This window comes from Pecten maximus, chromosome 8 (assembly GCF_902652985.1).
Source record: "Pecten maximus chromosome 8, xPecMax1.1, whole genome shotgun sequence".
Taxonomy (NCBI): Eukaryota; Metazoa; Mollusca; class Bivalvia; order Pectinida; family Pectinidae; genus Pecten; species Pecten maximus.
Window position 1 is genome coordinate 1,874,612 of NC_047022.1, and position 16,359 is coordinate 1,890,970.

General features: G+C 37.3%; 2 protein-coding genes across 2 annotated transcripts; both read left to right on the plus strand.

Annotated features, from left to right (window-relative positions):
- Nucleotides 1-3: 3 nt before the first annotated feature.
- LOC117332454 (sesquipedalian-1-like) lies at nt 4-1,470 on the plus strand. The gene has a single exon (XM_033891369.1). The coding sequence runs from the start codon at nt 333-335 to the stop codon at nt 1,128-1,130; it is 798 nt and encodes a 265-aa protein (XP_033747260.1). The 5' UTR covers nt 4-332; the 3' UTR covers nt 1,131-1,470.
- Nucleotides 1,471-9,354: 7,884 nt separating this feature from the next.
- Nucleotides 9,355-15,528, plus strand: LOC117333426 (UPF0046 protein C25E10.12-like). The gene is made up of 3 exons (XM_033892713.1): nt 9,355-9,460; nt 13,155-13,826; nt 14,398-15,528. Exons 2-3 carry the CDS (start codon nt 13,180-13,182, stop codon nt 14,510-14,512), a joined length of 762 nt encoding a protein of 253 aa, XP_033748604.1. The 5' UTR covers nt 9,355-9,460; nt 13,155-13,179; the 3' UTR covers nt 14,513-15,528.
- The last annotated feature ends 831 nt before the right edge of the window (nt 15,529-16,359 follow it).

The window sequence follows — 16,359 nt, forward strand, 5'->3', positions numbered from 1 at the left end:
AAAGAGAAATGTTCCGAAAACTATCAGGAAATCTACTGCGTTTGGTTTTGACGTCTGCACCATCTTTTTCTCACCTGACCTAGGTGTCGAAAGCTGAAGACAACGGCTTCATTATGAATTTGATGCATTGATGACAAGAATAGTGATATTCCATACGTGGTATAATTGAAAGCTCTGTATGATGAACAATGGCGTAACGCCCGGATAGATACATTGTAGGTAGCAGATGTGCTGGAGCACTGACAATATTTACGGTAGGCGGATATTTAGGACAAAATGAACCAGTGCAAACCATTCTGAATTATATTGTCAAACTTTTTATTTGGTGAATTATGAAAATTAACGAGAAAAGTTTGGTGAAATTTGCCTCATCTGGGGCACCTGCTGACAAAGAAGGGCCGCTGTTGAAGAAGGGTGAGGTCAATAAGGGTTTCCAGAAGCGATGGTTCGTACTTAAAGGCAACCTATTGTTCTACTACGAGAGAAGAATGGACAAGGAACCTATCGGAGTAGTTGTATTAGAAGGCTGCACAATTGAGCTGGCTGAGAACACGGATGGATTTACTTTCCAGATTGTATTTCCTGGAAGTCATTCCCGCACGTACACACTGGCCGCAGATACACAGGAAGAAATGGAAGCCTGGATGAAAGTACTAGCATGTGCGAGTTACGATTACATGAAGTTAATGGTTGTAGACTTGCAACAACAAATTGAGGAAATGAATTCAGAGACACAGCAAAGACTTGTGGCACAGGCCAAACGTGATAGTAAAATGGTGCACTCTCGGTACCAGACTATCTCGGCCGATCCCAGTGATTCCGATTTTCATGACCTGTTAGGTTTGGCGGTAGAGGAGGATCCTTCTAATGGTGCTCAAGGCAGAATAACCAACCAAAGGTTCAATCCATTTAACTCTTCAGCAAATGATTCGTTAGAATCAGGCTGGTCAAAACCTGGACAACTCCTGGATTTTGCCGAGGATTATTACAATGAGTCTACAGAAGTGAGTCATAAGAGCTTTCTAGAGCTACATGAGGAGTATGGAACACAGATACAGTGCCTAAGTGAACTGTGGAGAACTGGTGCCGTGACCAGGAACTCTCTGCTGCTCTCTCCTGATATTTTATAGTTCCTCAGACTTCAACCGTAATTACTTAATATCATACTATATACAAAAGATGTACAAAATATGTACACAAAATGTATACCTGGCATATTGGCTGTGGTCATTATTTCTAAGGAATAATTCATTGTTAAAAGATTACATGTACATGTATCTAAAGTGTATGTCACATGATAATAATTATTAATGAATCTGAGCAGTCTTTTCTGTTTAATCAAATGGATGCAATGTAGATTGAAGTTTTGGCATTTAACTCTGGGAATGGTTGTGGAAATGTTTGGGGGGGCCTTCAGTACCATGCGCAGTAACCATGAATTAATGTAATAAGCCCCCCCCCCCCACCCCCCCCACCCCCAGTGGAAATGTTTAATAAACCCCCTCCTTAGTGTAAAAGTTCAATAATCCCCCTGAATTGTGTAAAAGTGTAATACCCCTATATTGTGTAAAAATTTGAGGAGGGTCTATTTGTGAACAACTTTCAGCTTTAATTACTATTTTAAATTTTCATGGTCACAACTGATTATCTGAAAAAACATATAATGGACTTATTTGCTGATAAAAAAGTAAATGTATTATTTTATAATTATCGATAAGAAATATTGACAGAATCCAGAGATAGCATTAGTGATGGAAATCTATTTGGGCTATACCTTGTTGGCATGTAGAATTTAATGGTCATTGGGCATTGCAATACTTGACATTATGTTAACATGTTGTGGTACTGTGTATTGGTGATGGTGGGGGGTTCTATCAAGGGTTTTTGCAGATATATATATATTTGCTGTTGAATTCCAAAATATTAAAATAGTAAAAGCTTAAAAAATCTTCCTAATAAGTTTTAAGAGAATATTTGTCATGGAAGCAATATTATAGCATGCAACAGTACAAATTAGTCTCTTAAAAAAATGTTGTTCATGACAAATTACAGTGAATTTAAAAAAATTTAAAAACCTTGCTAAGGAGATTGGTTACAGTACTAGTGTTTTATGTATGTTTCTAGATCTGCTATTATTGAGAAATACTTTTAATGAGTAATGCTGACATACAGGAACTTGAAGGTTCACCAACAGTTGCTGAATTGTCATTTAAACATTTTCTTATATATGTTGTTACAAATTAAATGTGTAATCAATTTTATTGGTACCAGCTGAAAATAATTCTGATGGTATGTTCATAGAATTATAGTGACAGTGTTGTACAGGGCATTCTGATATATATGATGTTATTAAAACTGAGGATATACTGTATTTATTCTAATAAACGTCACGGGGATGAAACTTTTCCAAAGGGGGGGGGGGGGGGGGGGGGGGGGGGGGTGTTTAATGGAGATCAAAATTTCAGAGTCGGTAAGTTGTGAGATCTGTTGTATGTACCCATTTCACACCATGAAACATATAGTGGTACTGTGTATATAGTTACTGAAACTTTGTTTTGTGGTTTGTGTTAGTTTTATGTTGGATATCCTTTAAATAATTACCTCTGGACACACGTGGATGGATATATAACTGTGCCACGGTAAGTTCTTTTTCTCAAATTGAGGAATTTTTCTTTCCATAAAAAGGGGGGGGGGGGGGGGGGGGGCGTTTATTAGAATAAATACGGTATATTATACACACAGATATCCTGAATCATAAGTATATTATTTGGACTTTCTAGGAATTGTAATAAATTTTTATATTACAAGTGATGATTTCTTATTGTATTGATTCAACACATATGATCTACACTATTTTCCTCGAAAAAATATCCTCCATTTTGAGAGAAAACAAGGTATTTATTAAAATCCATTTATTTATCTTGAGGGTGGCTGAGTTGTTAAGGTGTCCCGACACTTTATCACTAGCCCTCCACCTCTGGGTTGTGAGTGGGGCAGTTGCCAGGTACTGACCGCAGGCCGGTGGATTTTCTCCGGGTACTCCAGCTTTCCTCCACCTCCAAACCCAGGCACGTCCTTAAATGACCCTGACTGTTAATAGGACGTTGCACAAAAACAAACAAAATTTATATTGAGAGTTGTTTCCCTGAAAATTGGACGCATGTTTTCCACATTAATTTTGTTGATCCTGTGACTTTAATTCGACCAGACATATCTTGGCCCTGGCCATTCTATTGTCGCCTACAAAAAGGAGGCAACAATATAGGTGTTGTTCTGTCGGCAGCGACAGTGTCTGCACAGCAGTTTCCGAGCTAAAACTCTAGTTATCTTGGGCTGATCATGATCAAACTCAAACTTGATGCAGATCTTCCTCGTCCAAAAGTGCTTGTTTGGGATCGCCTTTCAGGTCCAGAGGTCGAAGGTCACGGTCACCGTTAACGTTACTAAAAATAGAAAATTTGTTTCCTTGTGATTATTCAGATAGCATGATAAACTGGCAGAATCAAGATGTCGACTTGTCGACCATTATGTTTCTTATTGAACATACCTGGTACATAAGAGATTTTAGAAAGTTTCTTGGAGGATTTATCCAAATATCAATTGTAATTAAATTTTGTAGTCATAATCCAAGATGGCTACCTGTCAGCCATTTTGATTCCCTGACCATCGTTAGAATGGAATTTTTACAGCTGCGGAACCTGCATATGTAATTTGACAGAGATCAATGATAATAAAGTTGTTAAAATCCAAGATGGCTGCCTGTCAGCCATTTTGTTCATCTGATTGGTCTAAAAAATCAACTTCCACAACTAAGGATCCATGAGACCTCCGCAGTCCCTTCTGAGAAATAGTAATAAAAACGCTGTCAAAATTCAAGATGGCCGCATATTGGCTATTTTGTATGGTAGATCGGCCTCAAAATTGATCATACACAACCAGGTACTAATTAATAGGAATTTAAAGGTAAAATTTGAAAAAAAGTCAATGCAGCAGTTTTGAAAAATAGCGAAACAGTTTTCAGCTTTTAAAATCCCTAAAACACCTGGAGTTTTTAGCTCACAAGGCATAAAGTACCTGTGCATGTGAGCTTATGGTATGGTGCAGGAGTGGTGTCTGATTTCGGTCATCCTTCCGTCAACTTTTAATTTCTAGAAAACTACAAGGAACCTGGGTACTGATGTTTGGTCAGGATATATCTGGGGAAGAGGATATTAAAGTGTCCTCATATAAATGACCTTGACCTATTCTGAAGGTCACAAGGGTCAAATAACTAAATGTTTTAAAAGACCCCGGGTACACATCTTTGGACAGTAGGTACATGATAAAATGTACTGACATGGAGTGAAATTTCCTTGCATCATTGCTTTGGTCTATATTATACCCCAGTACATGTCTAAACATGACACCCCAAATGTCAAAATGTCACATTATGTGATATACAATGTATTATTGTTTAAACATAATCTCATTCTTTATCTGTTTTTTTTTTCTATAGATATACACCATCCACATCAAGACAGACGGACCCCTCACCGTCTTCCCGTGGACCAATACAACATTTTGTTTTAATATGTCCATTCTATAAAGATAATCGAAAGAAGTTCATTAAAATGTATTACTGGAATCGCCCATCTTCATATTAACTTATCCAGCTGTTGTCTGTACGTAACGGGAAAGAGCTTTGTAATTTAGGGAAGTACTTGTGTTTTACAGCACTTCTAGATCTCAGCTTTAGCTTATATTGTTTTCACTCATATCAGTTTACCAACATTATAGCCGTCTATCCCCTGACTACACTATTGTATACTCAACTCACTTATCCATTCGATATTGCCTCTCAGAAATGTAACATCTGTAACCTTACTGTAATATTTACCATGTATTTTCTATACTATATATTTTGATAAATCTATTGTATATGTAAAGTAATTATATCAATGCTGTCCATCTTTCGTTAATTTGTATTATATATTAAGGATTGCAAATTATATGATGTGATCTTTTAGTATACTTATGAGCCGTAAGGCTTAAAGTGAATAAAACATTGACCATAGAACAACGGTGACACTAGGAGACTGGTTCGCCGCGCGGCTGTATTGCCACTTGTACCACTACACTAAGTAGAAGAGGTAAGAAGACATCCAGGATGCTGACCTATTCAATGACGTTACGCCATTCACATACTAGGGGGCCGCGGTGGCTGAGTTCCGACACTTTAACACTTGCCCTCCACCTCTGGGTTGCGAGCTCGAAACCTACGTGGGGCAGTTGCCAGGTACTGACCGTAGCCAGGCGATTTTTCTCTGGGTACTCCGGCTTTCCTCCACCTCCAAAACCTGGCACGTCCTTAAATGACGTTAGGTTGTACTGATGTAACATGGACTTACATGTATGCTATCAAAGATGTTGTCAACAAGATGCGATATTCGTGCACGTCTCCCCTCGACAAGGAAAATTTGTCATTGGTACAATGAGTTTTGCAGTTATATCTTTATATTTACATTCTGTGTGACAGTCTCCCATTACTCCTGTATCAAACCAGTCGGTATTGATCACCGTATAAATGCAGCCCATATCACATGACGTCACTTTCGTCATCGTCAAAATAATGTTTGGCAATGAGTTGTGGGAGAATCAAACCTAGTAAGGATTTTGACATAAAACAATCGCGTAAATGTGACGTCATTTTGATACTTTGTTGATCATAGTCGAGCCGAGGCTTTGTATTACACATCAATTTGAATGCAAACCAAGCACTACAATGAAATCGATTTCACATGTGCCGTTCTTTCAATTGAACAAACAGAGGAATAGCTGAACTTAAACCCCAGATTAAGCAAAGAGAAAGTGAAGTTTAACGTATCTTAATGTAAATTTAACAATTAAACACTTGTTATATTGTATTTATTGTCAATATCAATGAAATCTGGGTGGCAGATAAATATTCATGACGATGCCCGTGAATGACGACGCCATAACGGGCGTCATTCTATTTATCTGTCATCCAGATTGCATTGATCTTGCCAATAAATACAATCTACCAAGCGTTTAATTGTTAAATGTATTTTACTACACTGTGATGATATATTTGTAGATTTGTTCCAACTGTGTACAAGTATTTGCATGCCTGTTACAGTTTTCTGTGTATATTCGTTGATTTCAATTTTGTCTGCCGTGTAACATTATATTATATTAACATAATGTAAAATTTCAATAATGGTATTCCTATCAAAATATGTGATATTATATTAGCATGTAATATTCTAATATGATTATAATTGTGATATTCCAAATTGCGTCACTTTAAATTAGCATACATATACATGTCTACTGTTCTATATATAATTAACATTCTAATAGTGTTATTCCTATCAAAATATGTAATATTATATTAGCATGTAATATTCTTTGATTATGATAGCGATATTCCAAAATGTCTAACTTAAATTAGCATACATATACATGTCTACTGTTCTATATATAATTAACATTCTAATGGTGTTATTCCTATCAAAATATGTAAATCTACATTAACGCATATAACTGTAGTTCTCAATTTATGATAAAGATTCTGATAATGTTGTTTTCAAATTATGAAAAGATATATTTACTTGCAGAATTCTAATGTTCTTACTTTTTGTATAGCTTATCCATATCAATATGTGATTAACACTATACAGTTTGTATTATAGAAGTTTTAAAATCTATATGCAAGTGTCTTGGTTTTCTTTAGTTGTCAAATGATTTCTACAGGTAAAATATATCCGGTAAATACAGAACATGTATGAAACAGACTATAATTACCCTCCCTTTGATGTCTCTGCCTATTGTTCAGTGATCAGCAACTTGTACTCAATAGTAGACGGAAATATATGTCTAGATATTATTATGAAAGACCAAATACATTTAAATTTCATACATTATTCAATTATATAACTAAATATGAACTTATTTCATTGGCTTAATTTATTATTGATAAAATTATAATAATCAATTCACAATACTGATGTCCATCCTGTTTTACCATGTTCCATTGTTATCCATTTGTCAGTATTCTTATTCTCTACACTGTACTGTTAACGACAATAAACAAATTGTCATTGTTCTAAATATGCAGGCGTTCGGGGAACACACCCTTCAGATACCCTCTCCAAACCTGTCTAAGGACAGGAAGTTTTCTTTGTGGTTCTGTATACCTGTTTCTCTGACACATTATATAATCTTGGCACTGTTTCTAAAGATTTCCTCCTGTCAGTCCTCATGAACACCCGTCCTTAAATCCTAATGAACATCCCCTCCCTAAATCCTAATGAACACCCCCTCCCTAAATCCTAATGAACACCCCCTACTTACATCCTAATGAACACACCCTCCTTAAATCCTAACGAACACCCCTCCTTTAATCCTAATGAACACCCCTCCTTTAATCCTAATGAACACCCCTCCTTACATCCTAATGAACACCCCTCCTTTAATCCTAATGAACACCCCTCCTTTAATCCTAATCAACACCCCCTCCTTAAATCCTAATCAACACCCCTCCTTACATCCTAATGAACACCCCTCCTTAAATCCTAATAAACACCCCTCCTTACATCCTAATGAACACCCCCTCCTTTAATCCTAATGAACACCCCTCCTTAAATCCTAATGAACACCCCTTCTTCAATCCTAATCAACACCCCCTCCTTAAATCCTAATCAACACCCCTCCTTACATCCTAATCAACACCCCTCCTTACATCCTAATCAACACCCCTCCTTACATCCTAATGAACACCCCCTCCTTATATCCTAATGAAAACCCCTCCTTAAATCCTAATGAACACCCCTCCTTTAATCCTAATGAACACCCTCCTTAAATCCTAATGAACACCCCTCCTTCAATCCTAATGAACACCCCCTCCTTAAATCCTAATCAACACCCCTCCTTACATCCTAATGAACACCCCCTCCTTACATCCACATGAAAACCCCTCCTTAAATCCTAATGAACACCCCTCCTTTAATCCTAATGAACACCCTCCTTAAATCCTAATGAACACCCCTCCTTCAATCCTAATGAACACCCCCTCCTTAAATCCTAATCAACACCCCTCCTTACATCCTAATGAAAACCCCTCCTTAAATCCTAATCAACACTCCTCCTTAAATCCTAATCAACACCCCCTCCTTACATCCTAATGAAAACCCCTCCTTAAATCCTAATCAACACCCCTCCTTACATCCTAATGAAAACCCCTCCTTAAATCCTAATCAACACCCCTCCTTACATCCTAATGAAAACCCCTCCTTAAATCCTAATCAACACCCCTCCTTACATCCTAATGAAAACCCCTCCTTAAATCCTAACCAACACCCCTCCTTACATCCTAATGAACACCCCTCCTTAAATCCTAACGAACACCCCTCCTTAAATCCTAATTAACACCCCTCCTTACATCCTAATCAACACCCCTCCTTACATCCTAATCAACACCCCTCCTTACATCCTAATGAACACCCGTCCTTAAATCCTAATGAACACCCCTCCTTAAATCCTAATGAACACCCCTCCCTAAATCCTAATGAACACCCCCTCCCTAAATCCTAATCAACACCCCTCCTTGCATCCTAATCAACACCCCTCCTTAAATCCTAATGAACACCCCCTCCTTAAATCCTAATCAACACCCCTCCTTACATCCTAATCAACACCCCTCCTTACATCCTAATCAACACCCCTCCTTACATCCTAATCAACACCCCTCCTTACATCCTAATGAACACCCCTCCTTAAATCCTAATGAACACCCCCTCCCTAAATCCTAATGAACACCCCTCCTTAAATCCTAATGAACACCCCCTCCTTAAATCCTAATCAACACCCCTCCTTACATCCTAATCAACACCCCTCCTTACATCCTAATCAACACCCCTCCTTACATCCTAATCAACACCCCTCCTTACATCCTAATCAACACCCCTCCTTACATCCTAATGAACGGCTTTGATCTTCCGTTAACCTACAGTGTTATGTTTATAATTTTATAAAATGGTCGATTCCAAAGATTTAAAGCACGGATAACGAAATCATAACCTTTGAATCATTTTTGGTGATAATAATTAAGACTATAGATCTACATTTGAATCATGAATATAATCTTATTATAATGTGTTATTTGAAAAGATACATCCACTTATTCACTATTCCGAAAAAAAATCTGAAAATGTGCTCTATATATACACAGAGACCTATATAAATGAGTATATCTGATATACAGCAGGGAAGGTACAAATACACGTAGACTGTTCCTGTCACCATACAAAATGTACGTAACTGTGGCTATTTATAGTTTTGACATATATATAAAGACTTTGAGTCACGCCTATGACATAAATATGTATATTTCACCGTGTTTCGTAGTTTCAACATTTATACTAGGATAGAACTCGAACAACACGGACATCAGATTGAACAGGTACGTCATATTGTTACAAACCGATATATAAGACTATTTAATAGACTGTCATACGCTTGTAAACGCGTGGCTTCTACCGGCCTCGTTACCAATGTAAACATGGCTCTACTGTACACTACAGCGCCATTATTTTGTCACATGTTACCGATGGACCATCTTAAAGACTATCTTCACCAGATTTAGTTGGTTTATTCTCTCATTCCACTTATACACGATCCGATAATCATTAAACAATAGAGACGTGATTATATCAAGCCAGAAACAATCGATCTCAGCATACAGAACCGATTTTACAAGCTAGGGGAAGTAACTCTTATATTTTCGCGTTTCTTTTTCTTTCTTTTAAGTATAATTTTATTTTTAAATTCAAACATTCAGCATACAGTGGACTGTCACATGACATAATCTATGCCGATGTTGACCTCGTTAGCACTGGAAACACTGGTGGATTTTAGTGTGTGTGGGGGGAGGGGAGGGGGCGCGTCGCCCTGCTAATTTTTTTCCAGTGGGGGTACCCCCGGACCCCCGTAATTTGGCAGGCTAACTGAAAATCCTGTATATGCATTGACTAATCTGACCGCAATGTTATCCTCTCGCGACCGTATCCTCGATATTTATGTACTATTGTCATGTCTGTTATCACATGCCAGAAAGTTATGGCGCGGGAAGGATGTCATAATTTGCCTATGCAAAAAAAATATAGCCTAGGCATTTTTTTTTTAATTATGACATCCTTCCCGCGCCATAGAAAGTGTCTATACAATGTTTTGATATTGTTTTTGCTAACTACGGTATAATTAATAAATAAAATCGAGATATTGTGATGCTGTACTTATCTAGATAAGAATATGTCCATCACGTCTAAATAAATGGAGAAAGGCTTCGTAGAAAAGTAATAAAAAAACCCTACTTCATTTAAACTTTCTTGGTGTAGCAGATTCGGTAGTTAGTCTTCAGTTTTCATATCAATTTTAAATGTCTAATTATACTTTAAAACGTGATATGTATACTGTTTTCAAACTAAAATGTGACATAATTAAGTCTACAATTTAGTAGGGTGATTTTCGCTTTATAAATATGACTCGTGTATTTTTTTCATCAAAATTTTGGAAACATATTCACATATTTTTCTCTTCAATTTTTTTCCAGAGTGCACATGTATTTTCTATACGTGATTAATTTGCACACAAGTGTGCGTTTATATATTTATAAATACATACTGTATGTCTCATGTATTTCCCCCCTTAATGAGAGATTAAATTAGATATGACTAGATGAAACTATATTTACTCAGCATTATAGATATAAAACTCGGATATTTCAGTCAACTACACACAGTCCTTCTCGTATGTAATTATACACGGGAAAGAAACTCGTATAAGAGAAATTAACTCGTATACACGAGAAAGAAACTCGTATATACGAGAAAGAAACTCGTATTCGAGAAAGAAACTCGTATAAGAGAAATTAACTCGTATACACGAGAAAGAAACTCGTATAAGAGAAAGAAACTCGTATACACGAGAAATTAACTCGTATAAGAGAAAGAAACTCGTATAAGAGAAATTAACTCGTATACACGAGAAATTAACTCGTATAAGAGAAAGAAACTCGTCTAAGAGAAAGAAACTCGTATAAGGGAAAGAAACTCGTATATACGAGAAAGAAACACGTATATTTAAGCATTGAACGGCTTTCAGTTGGCATTCATATCGACTATGAATGCCAACTGAAAGCCGTTCAATTCTTATATTTACCATCTGCGATTTTTTATTTGTCATGCGATTTTTGTTTTGAAATTTTCAAATTCAAATTTCCCGCGCTTACGAGTAGCAGAGATCACTTCCTGTTGGCAGTTCATAGGCTGGTGAACTCGCAACTGAATTGGTAGGGTTATATAGTGGCAGTGCCATACAATGGTAAATATATGGGAAAGAAACTCGTATATAAGAGAAATTAACTCGTATACACGAGAAATTAACTCGTATACACGAGAAAGAAACTCGTATAAGAGAAAGAAACTCGTATATACGAGAAAGAAACACGTATATATGGGAAAGAAACTCGTATATAAGAGAAATTAACTCGTATAAGAGAAATTAACTCGTATACACGAGAAATTAACTCGTATACACGAGAAAGAAACTCGTATAAGAGAAAGAAACTCGTATATACGAGAAAGAAACACGTATATATGGGAAAGAAACTCGTATATAAGAGAAATTAACTCGTATAAGAGTAAGAAACTCGTATAAGAGAAAGAAACTCGTATAAGAGAAAGAAACTCGTATACGAGAAAGAAACTCGTATATACGAGAAAGAAACACGTATATATGGGAAAGAAACTCGTATACGAGAAAGAAACTCGTATAAGAGAAAGAAACTCGTATATACGAGAAAGAAACTCGTGTACGAGAAAGAAACTCGTATATACGGGAAAGAAACTCGTATTCGAGAAAGAAACTCGTATATACGTATTTCCCCCCTTAATGAGAGATTAAATTAGATATGACTAGATGAAACTATATTTACTCAGCATTATAGATATAAAACTCGGATATTTCAGTCAACTACACACAGTCCTTCTCGTATGTAATTATACACGGGAAAGAAACTCGTATAAGAGAAATTAACTCGTATACACGAGAAAGAAACTCGTATATACGAGAAAGAAACTCGTATTCGAGAAAGAAACTCGTATAAGAGAAATTAACTCGTATACACGAGAAATTAACTCGTATAAGAGAAAGAAACTCGTATATACGAGAAAGAAACTCGTATACGAGAAAGAAACTGGAGATTTTTTTTATCTATTTTTAGTTTTTAATGGACCCGGAGTGAATTCTTACCATTGTCCATCGTAGACTGTGGAGACTCTGTGTTAATGATTTTCCTATAAATTGGTATATCTTTAACTCTTTTTCCAATCTCAAAGCTTTATTTTATTATTATCTTTCTTTGGTGCAAACTTAAAAAAAAAAAAAAAAATAGGAAGGGGCATTCGTTCGTTCGGACAGCAGAAACATGCAAAATTTCTACTGATGAAATCTATGTCCGAACGAGGATTATATGAGTGTTTGTGCCTACACGTAATGAAATAAACACCGAGATGTACAGAAAAATGACAAACCGTCCAAAAATAACGTCTGTCTTTGCGGTTTGATACTTCGGGGCGAATTAAGAATTTTTAGGACTTAATACTTGAAAAACTTCTTTTTACCTTGCGAGTAAAACTGCCATATTGGTGTTAAGACTGTAACTTTTACTATTGTGGAAAAAATGTATTTTAATTTTGACGACGTAAACTTCATTCAATCAAAGGAATACCCCTTTAAAGATGCGATGTACAGTTCCGACAGTCTACTTTGTATGCTGCATAATTGTCGCAAAAATGCATAAAATTGTACCGACAGCAGTAGATATCTAGATTGTACTGTTTCGGTGTACATACAGTTATTTGTAATGTATATATATGTCTGTTTACTGTTTTTCCTCTCCCGACCTCTGAATTATCACACAAGAACTGGCCCAACAACTTCGTCTGACTCTATAACTCGAATATTTCTGATGTTTTTATCGACCTTTCAAAATATGATCATAGTCAAGCGCGGTTACTACATGTACCATACGATAGTTTTCAACATATAAAACAGATGTCCAAATGTTTAAGCTATCAACATTTTTTATGTTTTAGATTGATCAGACAACGTAGGTAAACAATGGCGACAGATGACGTAACTGCCATTAAGATTGGTGACGGAGAAAAGAGAGTCCGGATTGTTCATTTGTCTGATACGCATTTTCATCACGACCAAATTTACCTGCCGCGACTTCCGCCCGGGGACGTGCTTGTCCATTCCGGCGATTTCTGTACAACGGGCTGGTCTCGTTTGTTCAAAACTCCGGACTATGATCACCATATTCAACAAATCAACGATTTTTTCAGTAAAGTGCCCCACAAACATAAATTATTTGTCGGCGGAAACCATGACATGGCAATCGCCGGCAGACGTCAAGAGGACATTCAGAAGATTCTCCCGGAAGTGACGTATCTACAAGATTCCGGGGTAAATATTGAAGGGATTAATTTCTATGGATCGCCGTGGACCGCTTACAAATGGAAATCTTATAACCGGGCTTTTGTTCGAAAATGGGGAAAGTTCGAACATCACTGGGACGACATTCCAACCGGAACTGACGTATTAGTGACGCACATGCCCCCTCATGGCATCCGGGATATGGGCAGACAGGATTTTTCGCTCTTTCAGAACAGACGGGATACCTGTAACGTCTGTTCTCAAACTCACGAGGGGCGGTGCCATCTTGGATGTCCCAAACTTCGACACGCAATCTTAAACAGAGTGAAGTAAGTAGAGACATTTTTAGCCTCTTCTGCATACACGGTTGTCTTTGTGACTGAATTTATGTTGATGTCTTCAATAGTACCAGCAGCAAGCTTTGAAAAGTGCTTTGTGTATTATTCCGCTGTCGGCATCGGTGAAGAGTAGCTCTTACATTGTATCTAAATGCTTGAGTGTATATGTGTAATTATATCGGGGGAAAAGGCTTTATATAAGTTGTATAACTTGTGCCCAATCCCTTTGTAAAGTTCAGTTACAAATAAGAATAGATCTATGTTTAAATCAAATTATTGATATTGTCGAAGATAATTAAACTAGCCTTAAGTGGGAGGGATCAGTTAGGGTAAAGAGGTCATGGAGGTCAAAGACGATGGTGAGGTAGGGTTCGGGCAGGCATAGAGGCCGGGTAGTCACAAATGTGAAGCCATGTCAATTCAGTGGTTTATAGGAACTAAATGAAGAAGAGAACATCATTTTGAGCAAACTTTTTTTCTTATTGTCCTTGGCTTGCGTCACCATACTACTGTATGCTTGTACAGTCTAATGATTCACCTACATGACTTTTGTCGGTTTCAGGCCAAAACTCCATTGTTTCGGTCACTTACACGGAAGTGCAGGACTCCATGTGATCGATGAAACGACTTTCTCTAACGCAGCTCTCAGCATCCGGGTATTTGACTATTACGTATGATTCACATAGGCTGTAACGGAAGTGGCGTAATGTCATATCTGGTGGGCGTGGCTTATATCAACGTATGACATTTGCTCTTTAGAACAATATACTGTGATGGAGGTGGCGTGATGTCATATCTGGTGGGCGTGGCTAAGATCAACGTGTGACAGACGTTGTTTAGAACAATAGACTGTGATGGAGGTGGCGTGCTGTCATATCTGGTGGGCGTGGCTAAGATCAACGTGTGACAGACGTTGTTTAGAACATAGATGGACGTGATGGCCGAGTCCTACGCGAGGTTCAACACTTCAAGGGAATTATCAGATACGTGTGATGGCCGATTGGCGTGACTGGATATCTCCTGTTTGACGTGGCTAGATTTCACGTGTGATGGACGTGATTATATATCACGTGTGATAGACGTGGCTAGATATCGCGTGAGATGGACGTGATTATATATCACGTGTGATGGGCGTGGTTAGATATCACGTGTGATGGGCGAGTTCAAATATAATATGAGATGGACGAGATTAGATATCGCGTGAGATGGGCGTGGTTAGATATCGCGTGAGATGGACGTGCTTAGATATCACGTGATATGGACGAGAGTATATATCGCGTGAGATGAGCGTGGTTAGATATCACGTGATATGGACGAGAGTAGAGTGAATTGGTATTTTATTATGACTATTGACATAACTGTATAGTGCAATATGAACTTAAACTTAAACATGAATAGTTTTTTTCACTCATTACTTGCTTCGTGTTGTGTTTGTAAATATATGAATTCCTTATTGTCCAGTTATAATATATTGTTATTTTGAGATTAAAGAGTTATTGTTAAATTATCGTAATATGTCCATGAAAATTAAAACATTCATACTTCTGAAATTCCGCTTTTATCATTTACATTTATATATATAATTATTACAAACCATCAATCGCATATCCGTCATTTTGTACATTGATTTATGTCCGTCACCGGAAGTTGTTTCTATGTTTAGTTTTGGAGAGAATAAAGACAGAAACATGTGTTTGACTTGAATGTACATCCTCTCAGAGCTAGTCCCTAACATGTTGTCCTATTCCGGTCAATTCTTGTGTTATGACCACAGGCACACGTCACGATGGTCGTACTGGGAATGTGTCGGGCGCTAGGTAGGTATTATGTCTACATTAATACCTCTCACACAGTTTACATACCAGCATTGACGACGGGTCAGTCGCCGCCGCAGACGACGAGGAAGTTTACGTACGTTCGCCATATTTAAGAACGAGATCAAAGACTTGAGCATGCTTAGGGCCGTTCTCAAATATCGGCCCGTTCTCAACTTAAAATCTGCGAATTGAGAATTAACAATTTTTGAGATGTTTAAGCATATGCTCAAATTTAAGCATATACTCAAAGTTAAGCATTGAGAACGGAGTTAAGAAGATTCGTTAAAGAGGGCCCCGAGTGTCGTCTGGATTCAAAGTTAGACTATAAGAGGCCTACAATGCTAAAGAAGCAATCTAATTAAAATCAAGATGGCCATTTTCACTACGTTACATGAACTTCTAGCAATATCCCATAATTGGACTGAGACCACAATTAAGTACTTCCGGGTTCAGGCCCCACGAATGAAGTCCCCTCAAAAATGTATGTATTTCAGGAAAACAAATCAAATGCCTCTTTGAACTTGATTTCTGTTGATGAATTTAATGTGGAATTATAGTAGAGATGTCAATCTAGGTTTTGTGATGTAAAATAATAATATTGATAATTTATTATGTGCTCCAGGACCCTGTGTGATGTGTCCTGATTTGACCTCTACCCCTGACCCGGATGTATATAATCCACGCTGGTGACACATTTTGACAGCTAT